We start from the raw sequence: 18,391 nt of genomic DNA, 5'->3' as shown, positions 1-18,391 counted from the left end.
GAGCATTCCCAGCACCTACTTGAGAACAAGGCAAACCTGATCTTCTCCATCAGAGCAGTGTTAGAAACTTATCCTAAAGCAGCAGCACAAGTCAGCCAGGCACAACTTCTACTGATCCCCCCTCTAGGTCTGCAGTATCACAGTCTCAGAGCCCTCATGATTCTGCCAGTCCACTGCAGCCACATTAGATACTGCAGCAAGGGACATCAGAAAGAAGCACAAGCCAGCTGCTTTACCAGTTACTTCCTCATGTGTTCTCTTGAACAGAGAAGAGCAGAGGCAGCAAGCCAGGGATAGCGAGTACAGGATATGTTGTGGAGATACATTACTGTCGTAGCAACGTGCTCAGAAAAATGAAAATGTTCCTGTGTGGCTCCCAGGAGTCAGGGAGTGTTGAAAGTGCCCCTGTTCAGCTAAGAACTAGCGACTCCTTAATCACAGAACAGGCAGGCTGCCCTGGATGCTCACACATGTACTGAAATGAATAATTGTCACAAAGCATCAAACTACTGCATAAGGAAACATGAGAAACCCAGCGGGGCAGGACACCCCGAGTCTCCACCGTACAGCGATCCTGTCTAGCATAGCTGTCCAGAACTGATACTCACGGCCTCCACTTCCTTCAGCACTTTGTGCTTGATGTTAATGTCCTCGAACACAGCCTCGATCACCATGTCTGCTTTATCAAAGCCCTTGTAGTCCAGCTGGCTCGTCATGTTGCTGAGAATAGAGTCCCTCTCAAACGATGTCAGGCTCTTCTTCTTCACCTTGCCATTCAGCCTAGGGAAGAAATCTCTGTCAGAGCGCCTGCACAGGCCAGCCCAGACTGCTGGAGGAGCACCACGACACCAGGGATATCCCTCCCTCCTGGAACAGGGACCCAAAGCACCACCTGCGATTCAGCAGGACTATCACTGGCCCATCCTGCCATCTGGAAAAATGAGAGCCCCGTTCACACAACTCGGTGCATCAGTCTGAAGGTCCATCATAGACATGAGCACTGTTACTGCTGAGCCAAGGAGGAAGAGGACAGAAATCCAACTTTTCAGAAGTCTGACCCAATGCTTCCCCTGACATGGGCCTCTAGTCACGAGTTCCTGACTGCCTGCAAGCAAAAGATTAGTTTGATGAAAGCCCCATCCCATCCCAAGTGAATTCCTGTAAACTCACGTACCCCTTGAAGACCTGCTGCTGTCCTCTGTCCAAGCCTTGCTGCGTCGTGTCCTTCAGAATGGTCTTCAGCCCCTTATCCACGGAAACCTGTGCAATCCCAGCTCCCATGAGCCCTGCTCCCAGCACTGCCAGGGTCCTGCACAGAAAGTGGTGAGGGGGGAAGACAATCAGAGCTCGAAATAGCTGAATTGCCATTGTTGTCGTCAGACTCGCACAGATCCTGTCCAGCCAGGCACTATTTTTAGTGAGGTCATGCAAAAAGATTTCATTTGTGGGTGGGACGTCCAAACTGCAGAGGATTAGCATTCCCAAGGCAGGAAATCTCTCTGCTCTGCCACACTGCAGGACTCTAGGCCACAAAGTTCCAAGAATCTGTCAGCAGAGGTCTGAAGGAGCAGTTGGAGGACATCTCACGCTCGTACTTACTTGACCTCTCGCTGAGGTGTTCCAAACTTGTTCTTCTTGCAGCGCACCTGCCCGTGGTAAAGCCCGATCAGTGCCTTGGATTCCTTAGTCATTGCGAGGTGGCCGAAGCTCTGAAAAAAGGGACGAGGGAGGGAGACAGTTTGGCCTTTAACAGCTGTCACAGTTCCAGCATGCACAGATCAGAGATGTGGCACAGGGACAGCAGAGCCACCCGTGCAGCTACACAGACAAGGCAGCTGGGAAGAAGTGGAAGAAAAGACGGGGGGACGTGTGTGTCCTCTTTGCACAAGGGGCACCCTCTGTGCTAGGCACAGCCTGCTTTGCACTACTACCTCCCGTATGGGCAGCCAGAAGCAGTAACGAATTGCTTGTTCAACATCCTTTTCCATAAAAAAATATAATTTAAAGCATCCGAAAGAGTATATACCTCTAACACACTACAGTGTCTGCAGGGGTAGAGGTCTACCAGGGAACAAGAGTAGCCATCATATTTGTGTGTCCATCTCCTTCCTTCCCACTGACACACCCTTTGCTCATTTCCACTCGTCCTGGGACCCTCCCAGCACAGCCCTGCGGAGGAGCACTCACTGGCAGCTCCCTGCTGTGCTGGTCCCCCAGAGGTGACCCTGCTGCCCCAGTCAACCAGCAGCTGTGGGGTCCTACGGACCAAAGCAGGAGCCACTTCTGCTTCCCCAGTGACAGGACCGCGGCTCACCGACACTGGACTTGAGCGAGGAGTGACCCTTCTCTCCCACGAGCGTCCTGCTCTAGCCACGGCCATTGCCCCCCCTACTTCCAAGTGAAAGAGCCCTGCACCCAACTTTGTGAAAAATCTTTGAACAGGCCAATTCTCACTGCCAGCAGTGCTCTGATGCTATTTTCAGAGGATCACGGAGAGGCCACAAAATTAAAGGCCTGTTAAAACCCCTCAGCATTTGGCATGAAATGGGAAAGACGACAGGATGATAAAAGACAGCATAGGGTGATAGCAAACTAACGATGTTGTCTGAGCCAAATCAGCTAGGAAAGGCCACTAATATAACGTAGTGTAGAGCAGGCAGTATCTTCCTTTACCGCTGTCCTGTGAGTTAGAGGCTTGTTAAAATATCAGAAACACGAAGACTGGAAGAGAATCTGCAAGTCTCCTATTCTAGGGGAAGAAATGAGGCATTAGAAAAGGCATGACACAGGCACTTATTCTTTAGGGGGTCCTGGTAAGATCTCCATCACGCTGCTATTCTCAGGAAAAGAAAATCCTTCTTTTCTGCAAGGAACAGAGCATCCTGAGTCTTTCATTTGACATCAGATCAAATGGGGGTGGAATGAATAACTAGAACAGGCCGGGTGTATCCAGGTCGCTGTTAAGGTTAGGGGCAGACAGCTCTATCTCAGCCCAGGACCTCATCACTGGATGAGAACAAAATGATCTACAAGACATGGCAAGAGAAACTGCTGGACGTGACAGACAGTGCGAGGTGGTGGTGAAGGCTGCAGACAGTGCTATGAGAGATGGCCGGATTTCACTGCTGGCTAAAGGGCAGTGACGGGACAGATGTCCCAGACAGACAGGAGTGTTGTGGATAGTATGGGGATTGGGGTCACGCAAAGCCAGCAGTGCTCAGGTAACCACATACCCCCTCTTTATCAGAAATACCAAGACTGAGGACAGAGAGAGCAAAATTGAGATCAAGAGGAAAAACTAACTAAGGACAAGTTGTTTACTACAGAGGAGACAAGGGTAGAGAACAGGAGGGATCAAGATGCCTGGGGGAAGAATAAACACTGGAAAATGAAGTGGAATAAAAGGGTCACACACAAACAAGCCACTGGCCAGTATGCTCGTCTGCTCGAGCTCTGCACCTACCCAGTATGTCCTACCTCCATATAAAACTCAATTCCTATTTTTCTGCATGTCTCTCTAGTAACCTGAGAACTTCAAATAAGACTGGACAATGTTTAGGACATGAGGTCCAGGTGCCAGCAACAGGAGACAGTGGGCCTGAGGGGCCAGCTACTTGGTAGAACAAACACCTACGGGCCAGCTACTGAAGCTGTGTGTGTGAGCACACACTTACAACCACAACCGAACCTCAGTTTGGACCAGCCAGACAGGAGGAACAACCCTGACCGTCCCAGCTGGTCACGTCAGTGTGAAGGGTTTGTGTTTACGTGGGTGTCACCAGTAAGGGCACCGCGCTGTCCATGCAGCAGCCGTGTGCATACTACGTGTTTGTGAATGTGTGCACATCATCGACGTCTTTGCAGCATCTGCTCAGCCTCCCACTAGCTAGACCTATGAACGGAAAAAAGCAGCAGCATACCAAGAAGCGAAACCTCCCAGGCCTCAAACAGCTAAAGATTTAACTTCCCTTAACAGTCCTTATTGGTCTTAAACTCAACCTACGTACCAGGGAACGAAAGAACCAAAGGCAAAGGAAGAACTATATAGAGGCTTATGTCACAGAATCAAAGGAAGACAGAACGGCTGAGGTCAGAAGAGACCTGAGGGGATTGTCTTGTCCAACCCCACTGCTCAGAGCAGGGTTACCTGGAGCAGGCTGCTGTGTCCAGCTGGGTTCTGAATATCGCCATGGAGGGAGACTCCACAGCCTCTCGTGCCAACTTGTGCCAGTGTTCAGTCACTTTTACGAGTAACAAAGTTTTTTTTTTCATGTTTAAGTTTAATGTCTCAGGTTTCAGTTTGTGCCCTTCACCTCCTATCCTGCCACCGGACACCACCAAGCGGAATGTAGCTACGCCTTCCCTACCGCTTCCCTTCGGGTATTTATATACACCGATAAGATCCCCCTCAGCCTTCTCTTCTCCAGGCTGAAGAGTTCCAGCTCGCTCAGCCTCTCCTCACGTGTCAGATGCTGTAGGCCTTCAATCATTTTTGTGGCCCTGTGCTGGACTCAGTCCAGGCAGCTGCCCCTCTGCCTGTTCTAGTGCCTGGAGTTGTTCCTCCCATGGGGCAGGACTTGGCATTTCCCTTGTGTTTCCCTTGGCATTTCCCTTCATGAGGTTCCTGTCTGCCCCGTTCTCCAGCCTGTTGAGGGGTCCCCTCTGAATGGCCAGCCCTAGCAAGTACTCCCACTGCAGTGGTTACCAAACAGGTCACTTTCACTGAGGGATAAGGAGAGAGAAGTCCTGTTCTTGGTAAGAAACCACTGCTGAAAACAACCAACCAAAAAACAACCCCCAAACCATCACCACAAAACAAACATCACAACAAAAACATCTAATTTTCATGAGTACTGAAAGTTACCTATCAGCAGAAAAGGACCTGCACTACCTGCACTAGAAAACTGGGCAAATGGCAAAATGAGTAATGGGCAATCAATACCCTCGACAAAAATGATGGTGAAAAAAGGTGCCAGAGTAAACTGAAATGAAAGTTTGTTCATGGAAGAAATTACTCGTTTGCACCAAACCCCCTGGAGACACCCATGAGACCGACAGCACTATACCTACACCTCCAGGTCACCTGTCCCACGGGACAGTCAGAAAAAACAAACGGGGCTCAGACACACAGAGAAATCAAATACAAAGTCCTGTTATGTGAAACCCAGATCAGCGAACCCGGTCTGGTCATTCCCAACTCAAAAAGCCTAAATAGACAGGAATGGGAGAAGGCACAAACTGTTTTCACAGATGAAGAAGCTTGAAAAAAAACAACAGTTCTGTTGCTCAAGATGGGCCTTTTCTACAGCCCCACTCCCAGAAGAGCAGGCAAGGATCCAGGCACTGTTCAGAGCAGCCTGTGAAGAATATTATCCTTTGTGCATGGTTAAACTCATTTAGCACACAACTACACAGCTTATTTATTGCTACCAGGGATCTAATCTGCTTACCTGGGATTCGGTGAGGTATCCAGTATCACGTCCCTGATCAAGACCAGCCTTTACAACCTAGTCAAAGAACAGCAATAAAGATACCCCGCTGTTAAAGGCATGTCCGTCAACAGCCGCGCTTTACAGAGACTGCTCGTTTAGCTGCACCTCCTGTTTTCACCAGTGACCCCTCCCCAGTATTCAAGGGAGACTTCAGACTGGCTGGGTCCTGTCCATGCTGCTCAAAGCAGAGCTATGAATCGCCTTGTCCTTCTAAGGCAGAGCAGCGACCATGACAGTGAGTTTTCTGTCAGGTGAATTTTTACACATACCTTGTGGTTTCAGGAATTGTTTCTACTGAAACTGTGCTCCTGTAATGTCATTGCTCTCACAGTCAGAGGGGGGCATTCACAGGTTTTAGAGAAGTCTTGACAACAACTTAAATAGTGAAAAATCATTTGGAAAAATCCAACCATGGACAATGTCTGAAAGTAATACAATGCCTGAGCTACTTACAGAACTAAGTTTTAAAGTTTTGTGGGGTTAGTGCTATGAACACGGGAATTGATATTTTCCTGGCTTCAAACAGGTTAACCTATCTCATTAAAAACCGTACAGGGAACTGAAGACTGAAAATTTTATGACAAAGTATTCCAGCTAAACCTTCCCTCAGCTGGGATTCTTGATCTCCCCCTCACTGGTGCCAGTACAATGTAAACTGGTGACCAAGCTCTGGGAGGCTATTCTGCATTTTAACACGCTTGCTTGACAGACCACATGGCTAGCCCTCATCAAGACCGATCTTCTGTAAAGATCATTATGCGTGGCTTGACTCAGAGGAAGGAAACAGCATCCCCCGTCTGTCGCCCTGTTATCCCCCATATCCCCTTTCTCTGCAGTTTCTGATGCCTCACAGCAGGCATTACCTCAATGATTTTCAGTGGAGCAGGGTACAGTCCTTTGGTTTGCTTCTGAACTTTGCTCTCCACTGTCTTGTAGACTTGCTGCCTCACAAACGGAAGAGCCATAGCATAGTCTGTTATCTCTGTAAGACGTGACAAAACATGTCTCAGTGCAGCGCTATATGCACAACCAGCCTTTAAATAACTAAGCTGACAGGTAAAGAGTATAGCTGTGAACGTTACGTATTTGCAATGGAAACAAGCACCCAAAGTTCAGCTAGCCACAGGTAGCACGGTCTGGTCAGGAGAATATCGATGGCTTGTTCCATGAACAAGCCCCTTTTGGAGCTAAGGTGTCCTCCTAAAACAATTGGTATCAGACCAGCTCTGCAGCGCAGAACTCAGATGTCATAATTCCTGGGCTCTGTTAACCGCAGGTCACTGCTAAAGAGGATTAGTGCAGAGCAGACCCACGTGCCTCTCCCTGCTTGATTACACAAGCTTTGTACAGAGCTTGCTGCTAGAACTTTGAGGCTCGACAGTCCTCTGGAGGTAGCCGCTCCTGTCTTCCCACAGGCCTGAATCCCTTCTACTACACTTCAGAAGCCTCCACGTATAGCTCTGGCCATGCCTCTTGAAGATCAGATCTGCAGAACAACGTTTTAACTACCAGCTCACCCAGCTCAAGAGACAATTGCACCACCAAATAACTTTGTTTTGAAGATGGAGTTAAGTAGGAGCATGACCATACCCCTGAGAAGCACAGCTGGATTACACCCACTACAGTCCCTTGGGATTTGGCTGTGGTGCCCACAGACTTACTCTGTACTAGCCCTTTTGATCTTTTGGCAGACACAGTCCTGTTGGCTAGTCCTCTGGCAAAGCCAATTGCTACCTCCTCCAAGTACTCAATTGTTCGTGCTTCTGGGGTCTTCACACCTGGCCCTGTGAACAGAAGAAAAGTCTTGAGGAAATGCAGCAGAAGATATCGCTGGCGGATATAGCTCATGTGGAGAAGCAAGGGTGAGTCAGCAACAGGGCACTCCTTTGAATTGCACCCCCCCCCCCCAACTTTTCTTGATGCTTTTCTTGATGTGAACAAGACATTTAATATCCATGGTGTTATACAGAAATACCAAGATGCCAGATGCATAACTGCCAGCACCACCTCTACCTTAACAGAACTGAAGTGCTCTGCCACCTCTCCCTCTTGTTGCACCTCTACTTCCCTGCACAGTATAAGAAGCCCGCACAACTGAGATGTGACAACACCGTTGCTATTAAACATACAGACGCAGTTACCCAACACCATGTCCTTGAAAGCTACCTGTAGTATAGATAATGGTCAATAAAATCTCAACCTATGACCTCAGGTACAAGAAATCTCTCACTTGCTTTACCTAGTAACACCTAGCCAGACTCAGCATCGTAACTGCTGAAGTAACTTAACCAGGGGAGCTTCCAGCTGTCTACTAATATCTGGCATAAAATAAAGCAGAATCAGATTTGGGCACACCATTAAGTGAAACGAGAATGTTGCGGATACCCTTACTGAAAGAAAACCGCTTGCACCTCATGAAACTGCCTCTTGATTAATGCTGTCTCTTTCCTTCAAAGCTTTCCATAATGAGCTAAATTACCACCTCAATTAAAGCTGCTTTCACCCAGACATTGAGAACGAACATGAGAATACAGAGCAGAAATCCTTCTGGCACTGGGTTCTGTCTGAATGAACAAGAGATGCCTCTAATGCTTGCATATCATTTGTTTTTTGAGTTTCTCCCATGTTCTCATCTGGTTTGAGTCAGGATTTGTAACACATCGACCACATCAGGTTTCCTTTAGGCAAGCCAAAGTAATCACTGATATAAACAGTCAAATTTGCTGGCTCTTAAAAGGCAATTCAGGCCCTAGAGAGGGATCTGGACAGGTTGGGTCGATGGGCAGAGGCCAATAGGATGAGATTCAGCACGGCTAAGTGTTGGGTCCTGCACTTTGGCCACAACAACCCCACGCAGCGCTACAGGATTAGGGCAGAGTGGCTGGAAAGCTGTGCAGAGGAAAAGCATCTGGGGGTGCTGATTGATGCTCGCCTGAACAGTAGCCAGCAGTGTGCCCAGGTGGCCAAGAAGGCCAACGGCATCCTGGCCTGTATCAGGAACAGTGCAGCCAGCAGGAGCAGGGAGGTGATCGTCCCCCGTGCTCTGCTCTGGTGAGGCCGCACCTCGAGTGCTGTGCTCAGTTTTGGGCCCCTCACTACAAGAAGGACATCGAGGCCCTGGAGCATGTCCAGAGCAGGGCTACAGAGCTGGTGAGGGGCCTGGGACACAAGTCCTGTGAGGAGCGGCTGAGGGAGCTGGGGGTGTTTGGTCTGGAGAAGAGGAGGCTCAGGGGAGACCTTATTGCTCTCTGCAACTACCTGAAAGGAAGGTGTGGGGAGCTGGGGGTCGGCCTCTTCTCACAGGTAACTAGTGATAGGACCAGAGAGAATGGCCTCAAGTTGTGCCAGGGGAGGTTCAGGTTGGAAATGAGGAGACATTTCTGCTCAGAAAGAGCAGTCAGGCACTGGGACGGGTTGCCCAGGGAGGTGGTGGCATCACCGTCCCTGGGGGTGTTCAAGGAAAGGTTGGACATGGTGCGTGGGGACGTGGTTTAGTGGGTGACATTGGTGGTAGGGGGGTGGTTGGACCAGGTGATCTTGGAGGGCTTTTCCAACCTCCATGATTCCATGAACTCACAATTAAGCAAGTATACAGCAGTAAAGTTTACTCAGCAGATTTTAACTCAAGCCTGGGTACCACGGATCCATTTTATAAGCAAGAATAGAGCTAAGAATACATCCTACTCTAAAAACATCTTGCCCAACTGAACACCGGCCTGTGAGACAACACACACAGGAGCTTGCCTTGCATTTCTCAGCATAGACAGCAGAACTTTTTTAAAAAAAATAATCTTCTTCAAATTCAAGAGCACTTGGAAGTGCAATTTGATTTGCAATCTGCAAGAAATTTCTCCATCCAACTGGAAGTCAGTTACAGCTATTCAGAGAGCCTACAGCCATGGGGGTTGGCTTCTTTTCAAGATCTTGTCACTGAGATTAACATCTGCAGGCTGCGTAATTGTAGGCATTGGTCATCTATTCTTTCATTATGGGTCGCAATCTGTCCCTCTGACATGATAAACGAGGAATGCAGGTTCTAATCTGTATAATTAGCTTATGCAAGAGAGCCAACAGGCCCGCCGCCTCTGCGCTAACCTTTCCCTGTTCGCTTAGCTTCAGCCTGACATTTCAAGGTCCCTGCGCACATGCTTCTGAGGTGGGAACGGAGGTTACCCTGCAGAGCACGGCAAGGACTTCACAGCCCATATGCTCTGCCCTGACTAGACCGCGGGTGGCATCAATGGCTTCTCCACCCATCAAGGTGGAGAGGTTAACAAAGAGGCAGTAGATCGGCTTCCTAAGCAACGGAGGGGCATCATGTCTGACCTAGCGGGTCCACCAGCTGGTCAACCAGACCCATCTTCTTCGCTCTGTCAGCGCGGATGTTCCTCCCAGTCAGCATCATATCAAAGGCAGCAGGAAGTCCTACCTGGAAGGGCAGAAAGGGGATTTTAAACAAACGAGTATGCCGTGAGCAGAGGGGACTACTGAGTAAGTTTTTTTCTCCTACTTACCATCTTTGGCAGCCGCTGAGTACCCCCTGCTCCCGGCAGGAGTCCCAGTAAGACTTCAGGTGTTCCCAAGATTGTTTTCTTGTCCTTTGTTGCTATTCTGTAGTGGCAGGCAATGGCAACCTTAAAAAAGGGAGGGAAAACTAAAGGTTTCCCTGTGAAAGACCACAGAAGAATTGGGCTTCCATTACAAAGGTCTCTTGTATGCACTGCTTCAGCTTTCCTGCTAATCCTACCCCAAGTCTCCAATTCAGCTGCCCAAATTCCCTCTGTGCTCGTTCAAAGCTTCTTCTAGCAAGAGGCACGCACGCAGGGCCAATGGCAACAAGCAGCTACTGATGTGAATGTGAAACCAGCAATCTGAACCAAGCTATTTTCAAACCTTATCTAGACCATTAATTTAAATCTCATCTAGACTAAGGGCTGAAGTCATTCGCTGCATGGATAGCGTGGTCCCATTTACAACTGTGACACTGTTTTATCACTGGATCACCAAGTCCAGATCAATCACCACTGTGATTTTAAAAGGCTGTGACTGATTGAGAAATAAGTATGCAACTGGAGAGACTATTCCCATAAAGTTATTCTATTTTAACAACAACTTTGCTCCAGGAACTACCACAGAGCCTTTCAGTTTACAAAACACTGAGTGGAGGTTACGAAGCAGATGCTGCACTCAGCTGAAGGGGCGAGTGATGGAGCAGGGTACGCAGGCCAGGGTGGAGCCTGGCCAGGTTCCCCACACTCATCCCTCTCCCAAGAGCCTTTAAAAGAACAGAAACCACTGGGATGTGAGACTCATTTCACTTGAAAAGAAATAGTTTCCAGCATGTACTCTGCCAGCAGCACCTATGCAGATTCAACGCCTGCTGGAAACAGCCTGTCTCTCCCTGGGGTGCTCCCACCTAAGTATTAGCCTGGCCCACACGGACTCACACGTGACTAGCTCTTTCAACAGAAGCAGAAAGATCAGCATTGCAGAGCTCCGAAGCACAACCAAACCATTAACTTGCCACAAACTCATTTGAATGGATGTAATGAATCCACGTCAGGTCTCAAATCCCTCTCACAGAAGTCCTCTGGGCATCACGTGGATAGCTCAGAGAACCAGCGCTACCAACTCTCCCTGCTGCTTGGCAGACCCAGAATTGCTCAATACCTCCAGTCCGCCTCCCAGGCAGGAGCCACTGATGGCAGCAACTACGGGCTTTGGAGACTGCTCAATTTTTTCTAGCATCTTCTGTCCATCCTGAGAGAGCTGAGTCACTTCCTGAGAAGTCTTGCAGGCTTCAATCATGCTGCAGTGAGGCAGAAAGGCTGATCAGAACTGGAAAAGCACTGAGAAAACAGCAGTAAAACGGAGAGCGCTTTAAGGAGTTTGCTCCCCTTTTCCCACAAAGCTCCAGCGACTGACAGACAGGCGAGAGCTATTTAGTCCCACAGCCTGACGCTAACGAACGACACAGGAAGACTACTAAATTCAGTGGGTTAAGTCACTGCACGCCGACACTGGTCTGTGCCTGCAGGCAGTGAATGAGCTTCCTTGTGTCCGAGCTCTGAAAGCCTTTGGGGGAGAGGAGGAAGGGTCATAGGAAGCCTCAAAGCATTTGCCAGGAAGGGTGGAGGGGGAACCCAGGATCACTTTGTAGAGAAGCAGATGGCCGAGGCTCTGATGCTGCACTCTGCCAATTACATACTCCCTCCGCCAGTTATTCCCATGGAGGCTGACAGCGTTTGCCAGGCAGGCACAATTCAGCAGGCTTGCAGCACTGAGACCGGCCGGCACCTCTCAAACGCAGCCTGTCCTTCTGCTCTGCTGTGCTACCACCTCCTTCCCACCTGCATCAAGCATCTGGCCTTTTTTGGGGCAGAGGAATAGGTAGTATGTTTTTGAAAAGTCGATTCGTAATTCGCCTTGCTGAAAACTTAGAGCTTTCTGGCTTTTTATGTCTTTAAACTACTTTTCTGCCCTGCCCGAGGTCAGGACTAGCAGCCAGTGGCACTCCAGGTCCCAGGGAGAGCACCCACACGGGTCCCCAACGCCCTGTGTGACTTACCCACGCTGAATGGCCCCGGAGGCCGCTCAGATACTCGGCGTGGCAGAAAGCCAAATCCTGCCTAATCAAGGGGCCGTGCAGGCAGGCTGCCAGGCACTCAAACCCGGCTTAAATGAAGTTCTGCATGTAAATTATCTGCTCTTGTTGTGCCCCAGACCGAAGCACAATGCTAACCCTGGGGCCAGGAAGGGAACTTTCCTTGGCCGCACCCCAGCACGCAGGAAGGAGCGACCCAGCGCTACGACCAAATCGAGTTTCTGACCAGCCATGCTCCGCTTCGTCAAGGCCCTAACCTCATTTGAGCAAGCTGCACATCCTGTGCGCGTGGATTTCATGCTCAGCCTCACCCCGGGGAGATGGCCGTGACAAGCTGCTCGGTGTGCACAGCTCGCCAGGCCACTGCCCCCAGGTTTCGGGCTTCAGGGGGAGCTCCATCGGCATAACCTGTAACGCCCGCAAACTTACTCGATATCTGCTCCAGCAATGAAAGAGCCTGGCTTTGAAGAGATGAGGACAGCACTTTTGACAGCTTCATTGGCCCAGATCTCATTCATTACTTCAGTAAACTCTGCGCTCAGCTGTTTGGACAGAGTGTTCACCTGAAGGCAGCAAACACACGCTGTAAATAGGGAGCCCGTGGTGGAGTTTAATCTCTGATTAAGCGCTGGAATCAAGCAACCTATCATCAGGAAACTTGCACGGAAGACACACCGACAACAAACAGCCAAAGCCGACGGCAAGTCTGAATGCATATTCCAATATGTCTGTAGCTAGGAGGAACAGCAGCTCTACAGTCTTTTTTTTCCCTTTTTGCCTTCTGCGGACAAAAGGCACAGGCCACCCAGGAGTTCCCCCAACAGCCAGACCATTGCTTGGCACAGTTATAACGCGCCGAGCCCAGATTTGACAGAAAAGCTGGTTCATCCCGTGTCAAAATAACGGCAGGAAAAACCTCCAAGATGGAAACCCTGAAGCAGGTCCTCAAGTAAGAATTTCCTCCTTAACCTCACCAGCAGTGGGTTTGCGTCCTCTAACACAGGTTCTATACGCTTCTGGTCTTTTATTTTAAGACCATTTTTTTATATTTATTCTCTCCTTAACCACCTCGAGTCCAAGAACTTGATTAGATTCAGGGCTATCTTTTGCTGCTAAGACAATTTACCTCGGTACGTACAACACCTTTCCATCAGGTATTTTCAGGTACCTCTTTAAACACCCAAACGCTCATGCTCCAGTTTCTTTGTTCACAACTTTTGACGGCTGCAGGTTAGGAACGTCCTTAGTCTGAACCTGGCGTTTTCAGTGCCTCCTCCGTGCTACCACTACTCCTGCCGCTTCTGCTGATACCCCAATTAACCACAGCCAATTCACACAGTACCTTTGAATTTGGTGTGTTGAAGCGTACGACGGCGACATCTCCTTTGATATCGTAGTTAACGTGGGTTCTAGCTGGAAACAAATGGAAACGCGTTATCAGCTGGTGGCCAGCTGCCTTTAGGGAAGGGGATGGACTCGCGCAGAAAAGCTTCGTGCTTACCCTGCAGAGCGGTGGAGGTGGAAATGTTGCGGCAAGCATAACCTGAAGAAAAGACGTTGCAGATGTTAAAGGAATTCTCAGCAATATCAGCGTACGTGGCCTTTGTTAACGTCCCCTCCGGCCTCCCCTCCTCTGCCAAGGAACGTGCTACGGAAAATCCTGACCGGCGGCCAGCTCCCTCTGAAGGCTTGACCCGTGCCACCACCAGAGCTCAGCAGACGCCACGCTACTGAAGTGACCTTCAGAGCACAGCCTCCATGCTGCAGTTTCCAACACCAGGAATGCCACACTGAGGCCAAAAGTCAAAGCTTTCTCCCCAAAGAGCCGACAAGAGATGAAGCGGGCGGCACACGGGGGTGTTCTGCCACCAGTACGCGCAGTTTGGCACACCGAAGTAACGACCCTGCTGCACTTGGGGGAGTTTCAAGTCTACAAGTTATGTTCACCGCAAATCAAATGTAATTGCTGCACAATCCCTCTGCAAAAACACGCTCCTGTGGCAGCGAACGGTGCCACCCCAGGCACCGATACCCCAGATGGCAGGGAGTAGTTGGTAAGGAAGAAAGAAGGAGCACACAAAATATTTATTCTCTCCTCTGCTGCCTATCAGCTGGATCCTAAATCCACCTCCGCTAATCACAGACGGAAGCATCCAGACAAACTCGTCCCGTTTCAGAGCACTCAGGGAACTCGGACCACAGGACGAGCAAGTCCTGTCTGCAAATGAAATCCCGCCTTCCTGACTCTTAAATCCCAAATCTCCTTCTCCTGCTGAGGTGTTCTGTTTCGCCCGGTGACCTCTCACTACACAAACAGATCGCGAGCGTCAGCTCTGTTCAAGTGACCTTGGTCCTGCCCGAGAGGATCCTCTAACACCGACCTAGGCTGAAGCACTGCCAGGGCTGCATGAAACATGAAATGTAGCAGGAGCGCTACTCCTCCACCGGCGTCCGGCTCCTCTGCCAACTGGAACCCAGCTGTTCAGCTGGCGGAGGCTCGCTGCTCGGCGCTGATAACACTCAGGAGTAAACCCACCCTGTCCCAGCAAGGAGGCAGAAAGCCCAGCAGAGGGGGGAAAAAAGGCCTGCAACGCCTCACCAGCAGACGCCTTCCCTCCCCGCGGCCCCGGGGCCGGCTCCTCTGCACTTCGACCCTCCTTCCACTCGTCTCCAGCGCTGGCAGCGGGGACCGACCTTTGCGCTGCATTCCCCCAGCCCAGCAGACGCGGTGCCACGCCGCGGGGACTGGAAACTGCGCGTCGGTCGGTCCCAGCGGGTGGGCTGGGGTGGCACGTGCCCAAATACCGCCGTACAAACAAGGAGCGAGCTGGGTGCCGCTCCGAAGCTGCTCTCAAGCAGTCGCAGGCTGCAGCCAGGCCCGGGCTGCGGCCCCCGTGCTCAGCACTCACCTCCCTGAGCTCCGTGTGCGCTCAAGTCACGCGCTTGAGAACCCAGGCGCTCCTTTTCCCCAGAGCTGAGGGTGGTCTGACAACAGTTCCTCTGCTGAGAGATGCTCCCCAGCAGAACTCGATGCACCTTTAACTCAGCGGCAGTATTTTAACCCAATGAAAGCCACACGGCTCCACCGCTCCGAGGAGAACACAAGCACGTGACTTCTTACTGAGTTCCCTCGCCTTAATCCTGTGCTGCTGCACGCTGCAGCGGAAGGAGAAGGAGATCAGCCAAAGCTCGGTTGCAAAGAGGTGACCACGTTCTCCTTCCACACGCAGGATCCGGCAAAGCCGGGGCGAGGAAGGGAAGCAGCGACAGCTTTCCCCAACGCCCACCTCGAGCAGGCTGCTTACTGCGTACAGAATGAGGTCATATACAAAGCGACCCCAGCTCAGAACAAAAAGAGTGAACGGACGAATTAAACTTCTCCAACTTCTCCTCCTTCTGTGCTCTAACACGCTCTCCTCTTCCAAGTCACTTCTGAACAGACTGCTCCCAAGAAGGCCTTAAGCCTTGAATTCCTCTTTGCTTTCAGGTTTAGCAAAACAGAAGATATAAAGCAGGAAAAAAGAAAATAAGGGTAAGACTGAGAAAAATCTCACTGCATTTTAGATACAAGCTCCTCTGGGAACAGCAGTGGCGTTCGGGTAACAGCTGCTCAATATTCGAGTGACGATGTTTTATTTTCGGTCCCAGAACACTTGGGGAAAACATCTTCCAAATCCCAAACTAACGCCTTCCCCATCCCAAACTAGAAACACGTTTACTTGGTACGGTCACAGCACACCTGCTTCAGGGGTCAGCCCGGCCAGCAGCACTGCTAACCTGCCAGGACCAGAAACCCTCCCTGGTAACTGTGAGGCGACCGGCACAGCAGCGGGCCAGATGCACGCCTCTGCCCTCTCACTGACGTTTACTCCAGGACTAAAACCCACGAATAAAGTTCCAATTTTTGCTACTTCATTCACTCCACCCGAAAAACTGTCTAGAGAAAGGGACACCCAACGCTCCCGAAAATCCCTCCTGGCATCAGCAGAGGCCTTCGGACGCAGCACAGAGCAAAAACCAGCCCTTTCCCAGCAGCTAAGAGCCGGGGCCTCGTTCTTCCCACCTCCTCTCCTCCTCGCCCAGCTCTCCCCCCGCGCCCCTGCACTCACCGGGAGGCGTTACGCCGCTCGAAGTGGGAACAGCGTCCATGGGCGGTGGGGAGCAAAGGCCCTGCGCAGCCGGGGCCACGCCGAGCCCTGCAGAGCCGCCGAGATGGGGCCTGGGATGACGACGACTGCCCGCGCTCGGCTGTGGACGGGAACCTCCCGACACGCTGAGCCTTTTTTGCCCCCCGGGAAGCTGTCAGCACGCGGCCCGGCAGGTACGGCTGGCTCCTGAGCCTCACCTGCCTCCTGCCCACCCACCGCCGTTTGCATGTTTTCAGCCTGCATCCAGCCTCCTTGCTTTGTCAGGGCAGAACAAGGCGCAAGAAAAACACCGTTAATTACGGCGAGCGACGTTAATTACAGGGGGCCTCGCAGTAGCCCCAGGACTGTTTGCAAGGAAGCACTCTGCAGACACGACCAGGCTGCTGGGGACACCCCTGGGAGCTCCACGGCCCTGCTCACTCGCAGCAGGGGCACCCTGCTCCTGCAGCACCCGGGGCATGCACATGTCTCCAGGACAGGCTTTAGGCTCCCTGCACCACTGCTGGATTTCAGCTCCACGCCCATGCAAGGCCCCTGAGGCCTTCGGGGCGCAGAAATAACTCGGCTGTTTGCAACCAGGCCGAGCCTTCCCCCTGCAGGAATCACGCCCCGACTCCCAGAGCGAACGCAGGGCAGCATCGGTCACCGGTGGAGCTGCTCGTACACCGACGTGAGGGCAGGTCGGGTCGCGGGGCCCCGGGGCCTGTCCCCAGCCACACGGGGACACCTTGCCCCCAGGTGCAGAGAAAGGGGCCCCGAGGATGAAGATCTCCCCCAGGGGTGGAGGAACCCAAGGTGGGGGCAGGCGCACGGCCCCCTCCCACGGCCGTGCCTGGAGAGCAGCACCAGGAGCCAGATGCCCAAGGACACAGGGACACCCCCACGGTGACACCCCCACGCAGACGGGGAAGGACACGGGGACACCCCCACGCACACCGGGAAGGACACGGGGACAGCCTCCCCCCGTGGATCAGCTCAGGGGCTGGGGACGATCCCACCCGCAGCCCCCCCTCACTGGGGTCGGAACTGGATGATCCTGGAGGTCCCTCCCCACCACAGCTCTGTGGTTCTGTGACTGCTCCCAAGTACAGCCCCCCCCCCCCCCCCCCCCAGAACCACGCAGGGATCCCCAAAACACGCGGGGCAGCAGCCCCTGCCCCGTGGGGACACCACGGCCCCCCAGGAGAAACTGGGGGTGGGTGGGGACATGCCGAGGACCCTCCCTGGGGGGAACACGGAGCCCACAGCCTTGTGTGGGACACAGCCACGAGTGGGGGGCCACACAACCATGGGGGGTGCCACAAAAAACCGTGGGGTCCCCACCAGCTCCCCAGGCACCCCCCGCCCCACCTTCCTCAGACCCCTGTGCCTTGCAGCCCCCCCCCCCCCGGCGACACACCCACGTGTGGACAGCCCCCCCACGTCCCCCTCCCCCGCGTGGGCGGCACCACCCCCATCCACACCCCCCCCCCATGGGGGCACCTCCCCACGTCCCCCCTGTGTCCCCTTCCCCCATGGGGACACAGCTCCCCTCGTGTCACCCCCCTGTGTGCATACACCGCCCCCCGTGTCCCCCCCATGTCCCCCCCCTTCCCCCTTTCTCCTCACGGCTCCCCCGGGACCACCCCACGCGTGCCTCACCCCCCCCCGCAGCCCCCCCCACCCGTCATGACCCTCGCGGCCCCTGACGGCCCCCTCACGGCCCCCCCCCGCTCCCCCAGCCCCCCAGAGCCCCCCCCCCGCTCCCCCTAGCCCCTCATAAGCCACCCCCACGCCCCCCCAGCCCCTCACAACCCCCCCCCACGCCCCCCGTGGGTCCCCCCCTGACCATCGGGGGGCGGTCTCCGCGCCGGGCAGTGCTTGGCGGCGGCCGCGAAGCGCCCGAGGCTGCCGATAGCGCGCACCGCCGCCGCCATCTTCCTGCGCGCGAGGTCGAATGAGGGAGAGGCCGCGCGGGGCCCTCGCGCCCGGCGCCCCGCCCCGCCCCTCCCCTGAGGCTGCCCCCGCTGCTGCCCGTCCCCGGGGTTGCAGAACCGCCGCCTGCCGCCGCCCCCGCTCCGCTCCCGCACCCCTCCGTGCCTCGATCGTCGTCAGAGCTACCGAGAGGGGCGGCGAGAGGGGAGGGGGGGCGGCGGGAGAGGGGCGGG

At 53.0% G+C, this 18,391-nt stretch overlaps 1 protein-coding gene across 1 annotated transcript in view; it reads right to left on the bottom strand.

Annotated features, from left to right (window-relative positions):
• Positions 1-18,209, bottom strand: part of HADHA (hydroxyacyl-CoA dehydrogenase trifunctional multienzyme complex subunit alpha) — a 27,427-nt gene extending 9,218 nt beyond the window's left edge. Inside the window, exons 1-13 of the mRNA XM_080584201.1 lie at positions 18,073-18,209; positions 13,598-13,639; positions 13,439-13,509; positions 12,526-12,659; positions 11,163-11,301; positions 10,007-10,126; positions 9,819-9,921; positions 7,154-7,276; positions 6,356-6,474; positions 5,451-5,507; positions 1,600-1,709; positions 1,175-1,309; positions 609-780 (exon numbers count right to left, since the gene is read on the bottom strand). Of these exons, the coding sequence (XP_080440327.1) occupies positions 609-780; positions 1,175-1,309; positions 1,600-1,709; positions 5,451-5,507; positions 6,356-6,474; positions 7,154-7,276; positions 9,819-9,921; positions 10,007-10,126; positions 11,163-11,301; positions 12,526-12,659; positions 13,439-13,509; positions 13,598-13,639; positions 18,073-18,160 (1,413 nt within the window). The 5' untranslated portion in view covers positions 18,161-18,209. The remainder of the gene's footprint in view (positions 1-608; positions 781-1,174; positions 1,310-1,599; positions 1,710-5,450; positions 5,508-6,355; positions 6,475-7,153; positions 7,277-9,818; positions 9,922-10,006; positions 10,127-11,162; positions 11,302-12,525; positions 12,660-13,438; positions 13,510-13,597; positions 13,640-18,072) is intronic.
• Between the last annotated feature and the right edge of the window lie 182 nt (positions 18,210-18,391).

Source organism: Anser brachyrhynchus (genome assembly GCF_964034855.1).
Source record: "Anser brachyrhynchus genome assembly, chromosome: 3".
Taxonomy (NCBI): domain Eukaryota; kingdom Metazoa; phylum Chordata; class Aves; order Anseriformes; family Anatidae; genus Anser; species Anser brachyrhynchus.
This window is presented reverse-complemented; position numbering and strand designations above follow the sequence as displayed.